The sequence below is a fragment of the Lygodium microphyllum genome, chromosome 4, assembly GCF_053477565.2.
Source record: "Lygodium microphyllum isolate KBCC chromosome 4, Lygodium_microphyllum_v1.1.10, whole genome shotgun sequence".
Classification (NCBI taxonomy): Eukaryota; Viridiplantae; Streptophyta; class Polypodiopsida; order Schizaeales; family Lygodiaceae; genus Lygodium; species Lygodium microphyllum.
In genome coordinates, this window is record NC_141138.1 from 135,045,757 (window position 1) to 135,064,648 (window position 18,892).

The window sequence follows — 18,892 nt, forward strand, 5'->3', positions numbered from 1 at the left end:
TGTGGCTATGTGGTCAAATAACTCCTGCCTTTTCTCAATTGATACATTGGTGCAAAAACGCACCTCTTTCCCCTCCTCATGTAGAAGATGGGCTCTCACTTTATCAGCCCCACTAGTGCGAGCATAAGGGCAAAGTTTGCATTTTCAAGGGCGAGCCCCTCCACCTCTCAATGGCACCCCTGCATCTACCTCATCCCACCATGACCAAGTAGTGCTTCGACTTCGTCCAGTTGTTGACAAAGTACCTGCTGAGGATGATGAAGATCCCATAGATGTCAATGCTGCCATCTATATAAAAGTGACAAATAATCAGTAAAGTTCAATAAAATTGCAAACATTTGCAGCCAAAATTTCAACATGTGTGTGTTAAATTTTTAGCAATGCTAAAAATGCCAGAACTTTGGTGCTATTTCAGCCTGCATTCCTTTTACTGAAAATGCCACAAATTTGGGGCATTCTAGCCTGCATTGAACATTCCCTTGCTGAAAATGCCCCAAAATTTGGAGTATTTTCAGCTCCCAAACTTGGGGCAATGACAGACTCAAAATGCCCCAATTTTGGGGCATTCCAGCCTGCAATTCCTTGCTGAAAATGCCCCAAAATTTGGCGCATTTTCAGCTCCCAAATTTGGGACAATGACAAATTTGAGAATCGAGATAATGATCCTCGGACCTTGAGACTTCACCTGATCCCGGGGAGAAGTCACGCCAGGCAAGAGAGGCGGGCCAGGCAGGCGGGAGAGGTAGACGAGTCCCGAGAGCAGGTGGGAGTAGGGCCTAGGCAATGGGGGCAGGCGGGGCAAGCGAGATAGTCGGCGGGACAGTCGAAAGGGCAGGCGGAGCAGGCGAAGTGGGTGGGGACAGTCGGCAGGGCAGGCGGAGCAGGCAGAGTGGGCGGGGATAGTCGGCAAGCGGACTGGGCGGACCAGGTACTCGGCGGACTGGGCAGACAGGCGCAGGCGACGTAGGCGAAACAGGCGCAGGCAAAACGGGTGCAGGCAACGGACAGACGGGAGTGCAGCGACGTAGGCGAGCCTCGAGGACAGACGGGAGCGAAACGGGAGTGCAACGACGTAGGTGAGGACAGACGTAGGCGAGACGAAAGGGCGACAACGTCCAGACAAACGGGCGCGAAACGGGCGACACGCGGGCAGTTCGAGGCAGCGCGGGTGACAACAAAAAAAAAAAAGTTAAAAGTTAAAAATTAAAAAAACTAAAAAACTCTTGAGCTGGAACGGCCGTTCCAGACAAGGAACGGACCTGGAACGGCCAGAGAACAGACCTGGAATGGGAGGGAACGGGCCAGGAAACGGGCTGGAACGTTTCGCCAGCGTTTCCTTGGCCCGAACCCCTCGGAACGCGTTAATCCGTTCCTATGTGCCGGAACGGGTGTTCCCTGTCTCTATGGCTGCAACACTTTGATTTCCAGCATCTTAGGAAGAAAAGCATCATCCTGCATGATGTACATGCGGTCCAACCGCGACCATGTAGATGTATACTGCGCAGAATGAAAAGTAAATCCTATAGAAGAAGGGTAGCCATGACCAGAGATCTTCCTTAAGTACGGCAAGAGCAAACGCATTCCACACACGGCTTTCCGGAGTATCCATCACCGAATGCTCTGATGTGGACTGCGAAGGATCAACACACATATTAAAATCCCCCATCAAGAAATCCCGTCTGCCAAGGGACAAGGAGGTCTTCAAAGTATGCCAAAGATCCCGGCGGGATAAAGGGTCATTTGGAGCATAGAGCCCGAGTAACCATAAGATCTCTCCTTCAAATAAAACTTCAATCGCCACAAAACGACCATGTACAATCATAAGCACACCAGAATAATGCATGGCATGAGTCCCTGCATAAAACAAGCGAAAGCCATGGCAATCCACAACTTTTCCTACTTCGCCGTGACTCTTGTGCTCAACAGCACACAAGACATCCCACTGATTCTCATGCAATAAACTCCACATGGCATGCTGCTTATTGCGAGAACAAATGCCTCTCACATTCCACGTGGCTATCTTCATGTATATTCAAAAAGAAGATCAGGAACGAGGCAACACTTGCCTCGATTTAACCTTCTCTGCAAGAATGTCAAGGACTCCCTCATCCAAGAAATCAGCCAACACGGCAAAACAGTTCCAACGGGCAAATTTAGAGGTAGACGGTATATCCACTGACTTAGGGATGGAACGAGGATAACGCCGATCCCATGGGGTAATCACATTACCTCTAGCATCGAAAGCCAACTTAGCAAGTGGGCCCTTCGGACCATCCGAATATACTTTCCTCGTGGGCTGATTGCGAGGAACAGAAGAAACCCTGGCATGAGAAGGGTGCTCTGACGACAACATGTCTTTCCTGCGCGTATAAGTACGCAAGGAATCTTGTGAAGCATTAGGCACAGTATCCACCATGCCAGCATCAAACCTTTTATCTTTTTTGGCATGTACATCCACCCAATCATTATCACGGGAATCCAAGCCCGAAACATGTTGTTTGCCTTTATCCAAAACTTTAGGGGGCTGGGTCGCATCCTGCGACAGAGCATCAAGCGCCATATCTTCCCTGGGAGGCAAAACATGCTCCGCATCTGAAGTCGGTTGCTTTTCTGGACATTCGGTCATAAAATGCCCCAATTTACCACACGAAAAACAAAGGTCTGCAAAGTTACCCCATTTCAAACGAAAATGCAAAGGATGCATGCCAAAGCAATTAAGACGTAACCAAGCAGGCCTTTTCCGAGCAGTGTCCCATAACATACACAAACAGTTACGATTCATAGCCCTTAGGCTCAAGGGTACCGAAACAGTGCCCACAACGGCCATGGCATCCTTTAACAGTGGCCAATAGATAGCCGGCAGTTTTCCACCTCAACCCACACCAAGCATTCATGTTGAAGCAAGTGCTGAAAATTTGCCATTGGGCGCCATGGCACAACATGGACCAAACGACTATCAAATAATAGTGGCAGTTTAGACAGCAGATCAGCACGGTGCTTCTCGGATTTCAACAGCACCTCATAAAAGCCTCGGGGCCCAACAAAAATCTCTTCAACACACTCCCCTCGTAGTAGACTTTGCAGCCACTGGCGAATATGAGCAAGCACTGGAATCTTGCTAGTGAAGAAGAGTATAACAGCACGTTCATAAAACACCGAGAAGGAGCGCATGACATTTTTCGCGTCCACAGTAGCTTCCAGAACATCTTCAATTCCAGAGTCAGAAAACGCTTCATGATTATGTTGAACATAATCACCAAGCAGAGTGTTGGCAAACTCCAGCAAATGCTCCCAATCAACATCCCGAGAATCCACAGAATCAAAAGCAACCTGTGCATAAGAACGTTCCTGATGATCCATTGTCTCTTCGGAAGTATGCTTGGTGCGTTTGCCCGCAGGCTGGAAGTCAGGACCAGGGGGCATCTCCTCCGTACAAGGAACCATATCCTCTGGTTCCTCTGTATCAAAATCCGGACCAAGGGCTGCCACCATTTGGTCGAGAAAGGCCATATCCAAACCAGCCATATTGTATCACCACTTGTGCAGGTTGGATGCTGCACCAAAAGCTCACAGAAGCCAGAAACAGCACAGGCCTCTCTCTCTCTCTCTGTGTTTCTCTCACTGTGTGTCTGCTGTATCACAGATCTCTGTCTGCTGTGATAGAAATCTGCACCTCTGTAACTCTCTCTCTCTCTCTCTCTCTCTCTCTCTCTCTCTCTCTCTCTCTCTCTCTCTCTCTCTCTCTCTCTCTCTCTCTCTACAGGAGCAGATCAGCTCTCTGATCTGTGCAGGGTTGCAGTCGCGTGCTGCCAGGTTATGTCTCTCTTTCTCTGTCTCGGCACAGCAAGATGCACATGGCAGGCACCCACGGGCAGCAGACGCAGTGCAGATGGCTGACGAGGCAGCGGACGAAGAATACCTGATTCTGCAAAAACTGTGGCCTGTCGGACTGTCCTGTGGACCCCGTCTGCTCGTTGAACAGAACGATTTGTCGCATCCCTGCTCTGTGCCCTACTGCTCGCGAAAGTCAGGCGGAAACGAACAGGACAATAGGCGCTGCCTTCAGACAGGTCAGCAGGTCGAAAGGTCAAGGGCACGATGTTGACGTAGAGGCAGACTGAACCGTGCACAGGTCTGAGGTCGCCCACAACGCAGGAAGCACGTCGCGTGGTCAGGGGGGCACCAGATCCGCCATCGCCCGCTCTCTCTCTCTCTCTCTCTCTCTCTCTCTCTCTCTCTCTCTCTCTCTCTCTCTCTCAACAATCATGATGAGAGAGCAACATGAAGCCTTTACTTCGCATGCCATACATGTGGAGGAGACAAAGAAGTCCAAACTCCAACATTAGGCATGCAAGTATCGTGGCAAGCGCTATAAAAGCACTGCATCTAGGCTTCACCAACACCAATCTAAGGCAAGGGCCAAGTTGCTCCATGCAAAGAAATCCCCCAAGGCATTGGAAATGAGATTCTCTCCAAGATGAGAGGTCAATCTAGTAGAGGTTGCACTGCATCGCCACCAATATCCACCCATGATGAAGCCTCCAAAACTGGTTTTTGTTTTCTTTGCAGCACTCCATTACAAATCGCGAGCCGCAAGGCCTTGAGACTCGATATGCAGAGAGGCACGGTCTTAATGCATTGATCAACCAATTGTATAGACGCGGTGGCCCTGTAAGTCACTCATCTTTCCTGTCCATAGTTACCATGAGATATTTGAAAGCATTATTGTATGGTGGATTGATGTGTTGTTTCTTTTTCTGCAGAATCCGTTCGATGCCAATCCCAAAAGGGCTGTCTAGCTATCCATAAAGGTGCTCTACTAAAAGCCAGATAAACATGCCTATCACTCATCAAATGTACATCATTGATATTCTCTCCTAGATCATAGGTGATCAATACAATAAAATATGCAATGATGAGGAACCCCCACCATGTCTTGTAATATCATAATATATACAACAACCTTTCCTTTGCTAGCCCCTATTCACCTAGAGCATCACAAATGCACAACCATCACAAACCTCCACAAACATATATACAAACAACAATGCATTGAACACACTACATGAGGCCTCTGCATTTCAGGGCATGATAACACTAGCACAAGGTATATACAAATGGATACGTGTGCATGTATGTATGCAATATATACATAAAGCACTACACACATATATAGGCTATGTACACCAACGTACCCCACCCATGAGACACCAAACAAAGTGTATATCCACCACAGATCATAGGTGTCTGTACCATGGATATTTGTACAAAAAATAGATATTGAGACTTGAGCTCCATGTAGAAAATGTTGCTTCTGTCTTCTAGTAAGATGTTCAAATTCCTTTGCAATGGCATTTTTTTGGAAGAAAAGCACACCATGATAAGAACCAAGAGGGTGCTTTTGCGCAAACATGTCTCAGCCACCAAAACCATGTTTCCCTTGGCCATACTTTGCCTGCCAATTAGACACTTTGAGTATTTGTGTCATCGTGACTGCGCCTTTTTCTGCATTTAGGGTCACATATATTCTTCCACCAATGTGGGTGAGGCTAGTGCGTGGAACACACAAAAACCATTCAAGAAGACCCCAGTAGTATTGATTTCTCAAGAACCCAGAGGTGCCAAGCATGGCAGGATTGGGATCAGCATATCATGTCTCACATGTATAGAAACAGCCCTAACATGCTGAATAGTAATAACTGTAGATGAAGTACTTAGTAGCTATGTCCCAAACCTGCAATGATTTTTCTGACAGGTCTGCTCATAACATGGCTGAGAAAAAAGCAGTCAGCTTTTATACCTTAAGGAATCCACCAAATAAGAAAGCTTGTGTTTGAGAATGTCAAAGTGGGCAGCAGTTCAACAGCCAAAAAGCAACTCATTCATTACCATAGATACACATGCAGTAAGATCTTCTGAATATAAAAAGATGCTATTAAGAATTAAGAACAAACTTAGTTGGGTAAAATGATTGTCATTACCTCTCAGTTAAGAGACATCGACAGAGGGCTTCTTTAAGAGCAGCTTTGTATTCAGGATGCTGCTTACCATTCCTGTGCAATAACATCAGTAGACAATTTGATGTGAACACTTCAATTAGGCAGTTAGGTTCAACAAGTTTGTAATATCCAGAGTGTAAGACTGTATTACCTTGACCAGAACCAAATATTGTCCCCATCTCTGTGGACTTGCATGCGATCTCCATCAAATTTACACTCAGCAACAACTGCTTTGCCTTTCATCTATATTTGCAGCATAAAAAATGTTCAATACATATAGACTTCCTAGGTAGGAAAGCACACAAATTCAATTGCTGCTTCAACTATCACATCAACAGCAAAATTTGCCTTCATAAGTTGCATGTATGAACTTCTTTCCCGTTATTTTGTATGGATTACGATTCCCAAAGAACAGGAATGAAATCAACTTGTTGATCATCCATATACTAGGAGTACATGCTAGCAATGAAGTGCAAAGTCAAAGTGAACAATAAAACCAAAGAGCTTTCAGTCTATATTTCTGTCAGATGGCTTTTACCTTAAAAGAAGAATATTACCCACTACATTAATATATAATGTGCTGTTCAATGACTATAGATCTACGTGATAGCAAACTGTTCTTGAGAAGTACACTGGTCCTCTAATCATCTCAAGCAATTATTTGGATCCATGGTCTCAAATATCGAAGAGTTTGTTAAAACTGCATTGATGTTGCAAATCATCAGTCCAAACAAGCCGTACAAGGTTCATAGATATGTCAACAGTTACACAACAGGTCTTGCCTTTATCAAGGCAATTGAACTACCGCACTTTAGAGTCAAAAGATGACTGACGCCCAAATGTGTTACAGCAAACAAGGACTGTTGGTAGTCATTCATGCACTCTGATTATGGCATAACTATCATACAGCACCCATTCTTTCTTTCAGTGAAAGAGTGTAAATTAACAAATGGAAATTTTTACATCAGTCCTTCAGGCCAACCAAGCTGAATGGCAACAACTCACATGAAGCCAAAAGGCTATCAGAACAATATACTACAAGAACACAAACTCTCTAAAAAGCTATCAAGCACCAATCCACAGAAACAAAGCAAGGGGATCATCAAGAGGGCACACTAGGGGTGGAGCAAACAGTATCCATGCATGGAGCAGCCACCTCTCCAATTATGAGGCCCCTATTTTATAGTTTGGACTGAACACCATTTGCTGAGCTTTCAACCCAACCTCTCAGTCATAAGCAAGGTGGGCAAAACCCATGCAAGTGTTTGATTTTGAGATACACTACCAGAAGAGCACCACTAAGAAATTTGTTGATGCTCTCGGTAGAACCTCGGAGGTCAATGCCTTAATCCTTTATGGACATCTCAACTGATTCCTCTCTCTCTACAGGGGTGTTTCCAAAGAGAGATGCACCATGATAAGGATTTGGCAACTAGTCCAAGACGGAGCACATGGTCCTACACAGCTTAGGAGACTTCCAAAAAGAATTCCCAGCAAGATTGGACTATTGTTTAAAACAGGCAAGTGTGTATGCTGATTCATGAGGATATTTGCAAGCAAATTTAACATGAATACCACAATGCACTTACTATTACCCACTCTTGCATACACCATGCTTTGTCAACCTTTGTGAAAATCTATGGGCACCCTACAATGCCAACTCAAAACGGTTGAATAACACAAATATGACATATAGAATTCCAAGTACATTACCTCTTCCTCTTTTTGTTCTTAACTTTTTGTTGTGGAATTGCTGCAAACACATTGAGACCATGGGAATGAAGGGCATCAAAGACCAATCAACTAAGGTGAGTCTATCTATTTCAACAAAGATTGTCATCAAAATCCGGATTTTGTTAGAAACATGTATGATACTCTTCTAAGTGATTTTGGTGGTGTTCTAGTAAGGGGCCCATAAAGACTTGACTCTCATCATGTGAATCTCTGGAGTCTCATTCACTATGTACTCTATATAAAGGCACCATATTTGGCACCCCACAAATGTGATCCTGCATGCATTGTTCATCGGCTTTTGGTTGATGCTTTACACTTGGCTCCATCTTCAATCTTATTGTGAGAGTTCTTGGTGGCTTCCTCCTACACACTCTCTCTCTTCCTCTCCCGGGGCCTCTCTAGAGTCCACAACACTTCAAACATGGTATCAAAGTAGCAAGCTCTCGATCCTACTTAGGTGAGACTAGAGATGAGGTGATTGTGTCTTGCTTCATCAATATGGAATGCTTAATCTTGCAAACCTGCAATTTTCAGATCAAAATCTCATACCTTGTGTTCATAACCCCCCCCCCCCCCCCCCTAGATGCATTTAATTGAGAAATCCATGTCATAAAAGTGCAGCATAGGAACACAAGTATGTGTACTTGTACTTACTTTTTGTGCGACTTAAGGGATGGCAAGAGAATATTCTCTCCAAACCCCTAAAATTTTATCTCTAGGTCCTCACCCCACAAACTCATAAGAATAGGTCCCCCAGTACTAGACCTCATAAGCTAGCATAGACCACACTAGTGCTTGAAAAGTGTGAAGGACAAATAACACTTTTCAAGCTTATAGTAAAACCTATTTTGGCTATTAAATGCCAAAATACACATGTTGTGGTGTGCTTTAAAAGAGAAAACGAATGCATATTTAGACAAGCCAAGAAATTTTTTTAATACATTTTACTTTTTTGGGGGGAATCAACTTGAAGTTACCGGTATCCCAAAACTAATTTAAAAATTTGATCCATACAACCAATACCTCGATATGTAAAATTTGGTGATTTTGACCCCAAACTGAGCTCAAAAGGCCCAAGAACCTTAAAACCAATTGTAAACATGACCTATTGTAGCTCTAGATAAAGTTTCAAGGATGCAGTCTTTTTAGCCTTGGGATATGCAAATCACACTAGAGCATTAAAAGTCTAAAGGAAAAATCACAATTTTCAAGCTTATAATGATACATGTTTGGCTATTGAATGCAAAAATGCACATGTCAAGGTATGCTTTTAGGGGAGAAGATGCATATTTAGACAAGCAAAGAAAACATGTGTGTGGGTACATGCTTGTGCACATGCATGCATGTGTGCGTGCATGTGTATGTGTGTAGCATTGATTCTATAGGTATTTATAGGAAAAAATAACTCACTTGTATCCTAAGTCTACTACAAAAATTGGATCCATACAAAAAGTATATAAAAGTGCAAAAAGTACATATGAAACCAGTCTTCCTCCTCGGATAGAGTGGTATATACCCGATTAAGCACTATTTACAGCAATTAACAAATTGACAAAACTAAAATGCACCTTTTACCATATGATCTTGGACATTAGACACCCTGTTGACACCAAAATTGGCGCCCCCCCCCCCCCCTTTTGGTATTTATTTAACTTAATTCAAAAAGAGGTTGATGTACAATGGGATTCTCCCAATCCCTTTGGGTATTCCAACTTCCCTTGCTGTCCAAAACAACCAGCAAGTCTTCAATCTGATTTGCCCCTTGATTCGGGTAGTCAATCGGCCTTCACCCGCTTTGATGGAGATGAAAAATGCCCCAAATTCATTGATTAGTTGGTCCCTCCACTTGAATTTGACTAAACACAGCTTCATCCTTGTTGAATCCAAGCCTTGAAGCTTCCAATTTCTGGCACACTTCCCGAGGCTGCTGCTAAACCCTGATTTCTGCTCTGCAGATTAGGGTTTACGACAAAGAAATCTGAAATTTCTTAGCCTCTGGTGATCTCAATGATGTAATCTTTGCAACTGGTTGTAAAAAGGCTGGGAGATGAAAGAGAATGCTGAGGAGAGAGAAAATTCAGACTTTCTTCACGAAGAAGTGAAGAAATCTGTCATTTACTGTTGCTACCTTGTCTCAACAGCTTGTAGATGCAAAGAACTGAAGAAAATCAATCATTTATTGCTGCTGCCCTGTCTCAACAACCTGTAGATGCTGTCACCTGCTGTTGATTGGTCTTCTTCTACCCATGGTTGCCTCAGAAGGTCCTCCAATGGCTGCAAATCAAACTAGTAGCATCTCCTTCCCCTCTCTTGGAGGCTGAATACACTAAAATGCCTCTCTCTAACCTCTAAAGACGTTTTTTAGTCTTACATGGGCATTTTTTACCAGTGGCAACCTTCCCAAATGGTTTTTCCAGCATTATCCATATTTAAATATTAATTTTCAATCTTTAAATACTGAAAATTAATCTAATAATTATTTCAATGCCTTGAAAAATAATCCAATTAGCCAATAATTAAATTGATTAGGCAACTTCCATTCCCGAGTATCTCTGCGTCATCTTTAACCATCAGATTGGCGCTAGGTACCATTAAACGCCACTTCTCTAGTGTCAACAACTGACACTTATAGCCAAATGAATGACCTAAACAAACAACTGGCAGTAGATACCACCAAGTACATGTGCAGCATAACTTAAAGCAACTTTTGCCTTTGACATCGCGTAATTTCCTCAGGTCTCGGGCTTGTAAATTTACTCTAACCCAAGTTACACCTCACATGTGCAACATTTACTTGACCATGTGATTAAAAATTAATCCACATGTTAAGTGAGATTTCAAAAATACATGTCCTCATGACAACATAAGCCTATAGTTTTGGGTATAAAAATTCCAACAGATATGAACGGTTTTAGCAACTACATTAGCGCAAGGGAGTGAGAATGCCCTTTTTGCTCAAGCATAGACTTGGCCATCTCCAACATAGTCCTTTTTTATTAACCCACAACACCATTCTTTGATGGTCTCCTTGTATTGGCAAACTCCGCAACATTGCCATGCTACCTACAAAACTTTTTCTTTTTTTTTTTAAAGCCAAGTGCCTAATCAAACTCAAAGGCGGAACCCTATGCCACTAGCTTATGATTTCGCTACTTCCTTCAAGACCAAGGTCCTTGGAAAACTCCTCCCAAGGGAAGGAGTGTGGGTAGACACCTAGCACCTCAGCTCAGGGGTCCATGTAGTCCTAGACTCTCACCAGTTAAAACCGCCGATCCCGGCGGGTTTCCTCAAAGGGATGCCATACCCCAAGGCTAGGTATCGGCTCGAAGGTGGTGTCCCGTCGCACTCAAGCAAACACTGCCTCCCGATAGCATTCGCTTGCTTGAGCGAGGCGGTGCCATCATTGGTACGAGTACGAGCTTGTACACAAGATCGCAAAGGGAGGATATCATCATCTCCCTACCCGCAGTGGGCAAGGATCACATATATAATGCTCCTAGGTACCTCGGCATCGCCTCGTCGAGAAATGCCGCCACAAGGTAATGCCTCTGGACCACATACCTCGAGTGCAGGGGAGTGCTCACCTAGTTGGGTAAACACACCCCGCCAACCTCCCCACCAAGGAATAGCATAGCTTCATCCTCTAAGGTATACCCTCGGGACAAAAGGTCACGAGTTTCACTTATAATACCCGAAATATGCTCGCATTCATCAGTCAACACCGGGCAGGAAAGTAGGATGTGTGCTTAAGAGATTCTTGCTTCATGAGAGCTGCACAGGGGACAAGTTTGTCGCTGAGAGTGACGATAGTTGTCTGCCATCTTCACACCGCCGACTCGTGCTAAGCACAAAAACCTTTCCTCTGAAGCCTTAACGTTCTCCGATAGATTGGTGCAAAAGAAGTAGTTCCTTGAGCATTCGAACTTGTTCTCATTATAAGAGGAGAGTCTTACACATTCATGTTGCCGTTCCCATTTCTTCCAGACATGATATCTTACAGCGAGTAGAGGTGCTTCAGGAACATACTTTTCCAGCCAACGCACGATCCTGGAAGACCAAGTCCACTTGTGGACTTTCTTAGTACATGATGGAGGTTTTGAACGCTCTCAAATTCACGTTCTGACCCCTGGGTACTTTTCAAATGCACGTGCACATTGCCCGCCGCAAAATGCTGGAATGGGGGGATATTGAATTCCTTATGTGGGGTGGCTGCACTGACCGCTGTCGACTTAGCTCCCTTACCTAGGATCCACATCATCCCTGTGACTGTCATTGTCTCAACAGCTAAAGGAGTGTCTGACGATGTCCTCCCATAATTTTGGCTCCGTACGTAAGGACCAGAAACACGCATGCCTTGAAGACATTGAGTCTAGTCCACATGGGGGTCGAACGAGAAGAGAGGAATGTCTGATAGGCATGGAGGGTCTTATGACCCTTCTCAATCCTCTCTCGAATTACTATTTCAATTGAGAATTCACTGTCCAAGACAATGCCCAGATGAGTGTATCTCTCACAGACTTCGATCCGTTCGGTCCCCAAGTAGAGTGGCCGATCCCTCAGAGCTTACAAGTTACCAAAGAAAACCATGGCGTTACATTTTGATAGGCCAAAGCTCATTCCCCACTTGTGAAAAGCTAAGGAGCAAAAGTTAAAGCTCACTACCAAGATCACGAAAGATACAATACGGTACGGTATGATAAAATACGGTACTAAATGGTACCTTATGACTTTATAAGGTATGGTACAATATTAGTATGAAAAAAAATTTAAGATGATTTTTTAAATTAAAAAAACCATAAATCATTGAATGATAGATCATAGAATACATGTTTACAGTGGGAATAGTCATTTCATTACAGAATAAGATGAATACATGAGAATGACCATCGCGGTCGCATGGGCTGCGCAAAACATGCGATACAACTACAATCTATATCTAATACAAAAAAGAGAGAAACCTATGAATCTATGATGAGGCATCACTATCATCATCATCATCAAAACCATCTGGGTGCTCATCAAGGAAGTCTGAAGATGACTCCTCGGCATCCGACGATGAGACACACTCATATTCATCCCCACTGATGAGGTTACTATCATCATCAAATGATGGCTCCCTAGGTGGCGGCTGTGTAGGCAAGGGAGAGATGTCATCATGAGGCACAGGATGTGAGTACATATGTCTGCAAGCCACTCGAACCACCCTCCTCGATGATGGAGGGCATCGAATGACCATGCCCCTACTACCACCTACTCGAACTCCTTGCCCACGAGCACGCTAACTGCGAGTGTCACGAGTATTTGTTGCTATAAGCTCTCTATAGAGCTCTGCAAAAATCATCTCCTCCTCCTCGTCCACCTCCTGATGTATACTCGGAAGAGTGTCGCCTGTCAACTTGAATATATCAACATTCACCTACACAATGCAGTGATGTATGTAAGATTGATCATTGTACATGCTAAAGTCTAAATTGTAAAGTATAAACTTCGGAGTTCAAAGTTTAAAATAACAAATTTTAAATATTACGGTTAATTAAGTGTTTAAACTTTACCTACTTCGGACTACCAATGCTCATCATAGCCCTCATCATGCGTAAGTTAGTGTGGCAATAGACTAGCCGCTTAAATTGTCGTGTGCTAAGCCGATTGTGGATCTTTGTGTGAATGAAAAAATAGACACTCCATTTTCTCTCACATGTACCCGAAGAGCAATCCTGGGCAAGGACCCTCGTGGCTAAGGACTGAAGAGTCTCCAATGCATATCCAAAGTTTTGCCACCAAAATAAAAGCTTCACATGTGGCTCTCTCCTCCAACAAGTGGGAGAAGTAAAAGCCACATGCCCTCTCTGATCCACATAGCATCCTAGCTCCTCTAGCACTGCATTGTGGTCATCCACAGGAACCACACGAGTCAAATAAGCAAGCTGGTCTAAGCAGAACTCTCTATCGTCCATAACCGCCGATGACTTGTAGGCCGAATGTACCAATGCGACAAAACCATGGATGGGCTCTGCTATCTCTAAAACGTGTGCACACTGTGTCTCTGTGATCATTGTACAAGCACATGCCTCCACCAATGCCGCTCTAAAGAAGTGAACGAGAAGGCCCATCATGGACCCCTCACAATCACTCATAGTAACACCCTATAAAAGGGTGTCACAACAATAACCGCACGGATTTTTTGCCAAAACTGCTCATTAAGGCACAAGCATTACATGGCTTTGGTCTCCTCTGTCTCATGCTCATCCCACTCATTCCATAGAGTAGGCACCACTATCTGGTGCAAGGCTGACCGCACCTCATAAAGGCGCTCCAACAATAACCACATGTAAGCAAAGCGAGTTGAAGAAGGCTTCTTCAACTCCAGTGTGATATGCTCACGATACATCGAAACCACCTTTACCTTTACCGTGAAGAATGTGACAATTGATGTAGCTTTGCGGACCACCCTCTTCACCCTTGAGCTTCCTAATGTCCTCTATGAGCAAGTCCAAACAATGACTTGCACATGGAGTCCATACAACCGTGGGAAACTCGGCCTCAAGCAAACGGCCCATATACCAACAATTCAATGCATTGTCGGTAACAACTTGTACCACATTTGAGGGGCCCACCTACAACCACAATTTACAAATTACAGGTAAGTATACTAACAATACTTGGATATTAGAGAGAGAAAGAGAGAGTTGAGCCTTTCAAGTTTTAACTTTCAACTTTCAAGATTCAAGAATGAAGAGAGATGGGGATCGGGGGCCTTCCGGCCCGAGAGAAAAGAGAGAATCGAGATAGATACTAAAAAGAAATTAGAATAGAAAGATAGATAGTTATGCATAAATCAATTATCATGATGAAAGAAAGTGAAACAAATTTAAAAGGCAATGTATACTTCAATGATAGCTTTGTCGAATGTGGCGGTAGATGAATGCGCCCATCGTTTTTCTCCCCCTCTTGCTTGTATCTACGGCCCACAAAAAGTAAGTGCCGAGTGGACATAAGACGAGTATGTTGATAATGCCCCGTTTCTTACGATCACTTCATCCGTCGATAAGAATGGAGCAACCATATTTTATCCATTCGGCCCAAATAGGATCAAGGGCTCTATCAATCCTCTCCTCTTCATCAATATTTTTCATCCTCATGTTGTACATAACACCAGTCCCCATCCTTCACATGGACCCACATTGGCAATGGCTTTTACCATCTTCTTCCATTGCTCTTGCTTTAGGACATTGAATGCAAGAATGCACTCAATCACCATGCGTCCAATTTCAATGTCCGCAAGTCGTTGCCTTTCTCTAAGAAAGCCAACCGATCCACGTACATGACCAAGAGCTTGAGAGAGAGAGGATTGTCTCTCTGGCACCGCATGAGCCTACACTCTTTGTCTTTTACTGGAGCTAGATGCGGATATGGAGCCCCCACCACCAAAGGTAGAGGCCTCTCCTGCATTGGTTGAAGATACGCCCACATTTGATACTTCCTCATTAGTAGGCATAGGAGTTGGAGCAGATAAGCCACTTTCTCCTCCTCTTACGGATCCCCCTCTCATCCTGGCGAGAATCTCCTCCGCGATGTTTTGAGGGATCTTCTTGCATGGAGCAACTTGCTCCCCCGTCTTGGAAAGATGTTGGAGAAGCCGAGTTGCATCACTTGTATAGCGCTTCCCGCAATACTTGCATGTCCAATGATGAAAGTTGGACTTCTTTGTGTTCCTCTCCACATGGATCACATGCAAATCGAAGGCCTCGTGCTTCTCATGAGTCATGGTGCTGATAATGGATAAAGAGGCCCACGAGAGAGAGAGAGAGAGAGAGAGAGAGAGAGAGAGATGCTTGAGTCTTGGCTCTTGAAACTTGAGTCTTGAAAGTTGAAAGGGAGGGAGACTCGAGGGGCCCGAGGGTTGTTGTAAAGTTGAAAGAGCAAGAGTGAGAGAGAGGGGATGGGAGATAAGAATGGCAAATGCTTTGATAGGGTGCGGGATAGAGGGGATGGGAGATGAGCTTTGAGAATGGCAAATGCTTCGATAGGGTGCAGGAAAGAGGGGATGAAAGATGAGATTCGGTGCAAGTTAGTTCCATGGATTCTCCTGGTGTGATCCTCAGAGAAGTGGCTACTTTGTGCATTGATATCATTGACACCACCCCCATTGTGCCCAACTTCGTAATCCCCTTCTTTTCTTATTGTAGCCTTGTTCTGTTGTAGCCTCTTGGCTCCATGTATTGTTTTCTACCTGTCTTTGAGTACACTTGGTTGGCCAAAAGGCCCTTTGTAAATATTTTAATTCATTAATTCAAAATTCATCATGGAAAAAAATAGAGAATGAACGTAGAGAATGAAGAAAGACAACTGAATGAGAGCTGAATGAAGGCTGCATACAATAACAGAGCCCCTACACAAGTGTGACATGCAAACCTAGGTAAGGGTGCAAGATGTTGGCAGCAGGAAGAGGAGAAGACTGATGATAGGAAAGAATGAGAGTGTTGATGAAGTGAAAGATAGGAATAATGACAACTGAGGATCCAGCTGCCATAAATAAGCCAAAAACCTGAAACTGGCCACAGGTCAGAGCTGCTGAAAATGGCAAACTGCTCCAACAAGGCTCGGAAGGGCTGCAAAATTTGATTGACACCCACTAAACACTCAGTGACTTAATGATGGGTATAAATGGTGTACATGGCAGAAAAGAACATAGCAAAAACACAGCTCCAAATATTCCCATCTGACTCAAACTAAGGCTAACATGCAGAAGATGGACACATAAAATGGCATGACTGCTAATAGCATGTCCATTTGTTGATTTGTCTCTGGATATTCAAGTCCATTGTGTGTTTCTTGTAAATTGTTTAAAAGAATGCTTAGGACAAGGTGAACAAATAGCCCCAACCAATAAAATCTTGCACTTGAAGGATACTACTCAACAAATTCCACTAGAACCCAAATTGGTTTTGGCTTTAGGAGTCAACAATCCTGAAAGAGAACATTCTGTCAAGGAATAGGCCTGGCGAACAAGAGAAAAGATATTTCACAAATCCATACCAATGAAATGAACTTACATGGGACAAAGCTCCTTGGCTCCTTGAGGTTGGAGAAAGAACTGGTTGGTATTGGGGAAATATTACTGAGCTCCGTGAACTAGTTATTGAATCGATGGAAAACTGTGGTGAGCCAGTTTGGTTCTATGTTTGGAAGGTGAGCTCGATGTCCATGTCAATATCTCTCACATCTGCGTGACTTTGGCTTGAGTTGTGTCTGTTGTGCAGGTTGGATTTAGGACAGCATATAAACCACATCCTAGATTCAAAGAATCATGGTTTTGGATGATATAGCATAATGCAGCTCTTTTTACTCTCTCCAAAGAACTTTCTTTCCCAGAAGTACAAATTGCCAGAATACAAAAAGAATAGTTGATTAAAACAATTGATACACCAAAATCCTAAGAACAACTTTCCTTTTTCAACCAGTAATTGATCTGTATGATTAAAAAGATAAAATCAACTCAAAGATACTAGCAGGATTTTGTAAGACTTACTGCTGACCAAGCAGCCTCAATAGAGTTCATACGCTTCGAATGCTGGCTTTTTAAGACCTTTCCCACAGTTAATTCCTGTAATATAGGCATATCAACATATTTTTCTCAAAGCTGGGAAGACAATCTATTAATTCAAAGCAGTCATAATCTGTGGTTTGATTATCAAATCACCACAATCTACATATAACAAAAGCAAGAGAAACAAGGCGGAGGCATGTCATTACTAAACCATACATTGATTTTACAAGTTTGCACAGCCCAAACTGTGATCTTGTGTTAAATTTTGTTGCCACCAATATCTCATTTTCTGTATGTATACAGATTAAGGGCCAAGGACAAAGGTTTATGTTTACCTTTAGAAGCTGAAACCATATCTAGACTCGTTTATCTGTCAATAATGACGAACCAAAAACAGCAGAACAAAGAAATAGCATGAGCATGTGGATCACCTAAAAAGGGGAAAAGGTTTTAACACTTTACTGGCTTGGGCTAGCAGCTACAAAGGTGATTGGGCTACATAGGGGTTGGAACAGAAAATATGTGGCACAAGTGACTCCATGCAGATGAGCTAAACCCACGAGGATGGGGCATGAATGTCCATGCACTAGAACCTGGAATGCTACCATGAATCTCCACATAACTAACTCTTGGTCCTGATGTCTCTAAACGCTTCTTACTATGCTCCTTTTAACTTTCCATCCTCCTTTCAATTTTTAATGTGTGCATCTATTAAACAGCTCCCTTGTGATAGGACCAAGCTTATGATCAACTGGAATAGATATAGAACGAGAAAGTCTGAAAACAAGACAGCTTTGATGTACTGCATCTATAAATCTATACACTCATTTCTTTAATGACTGCTGTATTGAAGTTGATGATGCAGCCTTTTGGGAGAGCATTCATGAAGATTGGCCGATAGACTTGGACACTTCCCAAATCCAAATGTTCTTCGCCAAAGGGGATATCTTCCTGTTGATGATAGCTGCTAGCAACCAGGAGAAACCAAGGATTCTTATACTTTGCAATCAAAGAAGACAGCAAACAAACAAGAGAGTAGGAAAATTAACACTGTTAGGAAGTTGTTCTCAGTAGAGGATCAGGGACTGAAGAACTATTGTCAATGAAAACGTTGCCTTGCATCATGGAACACAAGTGCTCAATACCTTCCATGGACAAAGTCATGTGGTGGAAAGCGCCACTGTCCACAATCCATTCTCAAGCCAAGGGAACTACCAAGACCACATCCTAGGAGGGGGATGACTCCAGCACCTCCAGATACACTGACGAAAATGGATTCAGGTGGCATCCCCAACAATGAAGTACTAAGGTGCAAAGTGGCATGCACCTGTGGATAAGTAACATGTGGAACTGAAAATGAAAATGAACTTTAAGGTGAAACAAAAGACCCAAACCTAATGTTCTTGATGTGGAAGGAATGAAAACTAATGTAGATGATGCAAATGTGAAATCTAATCCTAAGCTACTACAAGCAAACGATTAAAATCCTCAATTATCATTCAAAAAGAGAGGGATGGGAAGGGATGGAGGAGAATGATGAGCACCAACAACATGCTCAAATAAAGCAGAAAGTAATGTAACAGGAATATTTGAAAACATAAGCCTGCCTCCA

At 43.5% G+C, this 18,892-nt stretch overlaps 1 protein-coding gene across 2 annotated transcripts in view; it reads right to left on the reverse strand.

Annotated features, from left to right (window-relative positions):
* The window catches only part of LOC148037651 (DNA ligase 4-like), a 105,072-nt gene that overhangs the window by 50,140 nt on the left and 36,040 nt on the right, over nt 1-18,892 (reverse strand). For both annotated transcript variants that reach the window (XM_087676593.1, XM_087676595.1), the window contains exons 6-8: nt 17,263-17,337; nt 6,151-6,242; nt 5,982-6,053 (exon numbers count right to left, since the gene is read on the reverse strand). In XM_087676593.1, the coding sequence (XP_087532719.1) occupies nt 5,982-6,053; nt 6,151-6,242; nt 17,263-17,337 (239 nt within the window). The remainder of the gene's footprint in view (nt 1-5,981; nt 6,054-6,150; nt 6,243-17,262; nt 17,338-18,892) is intronic.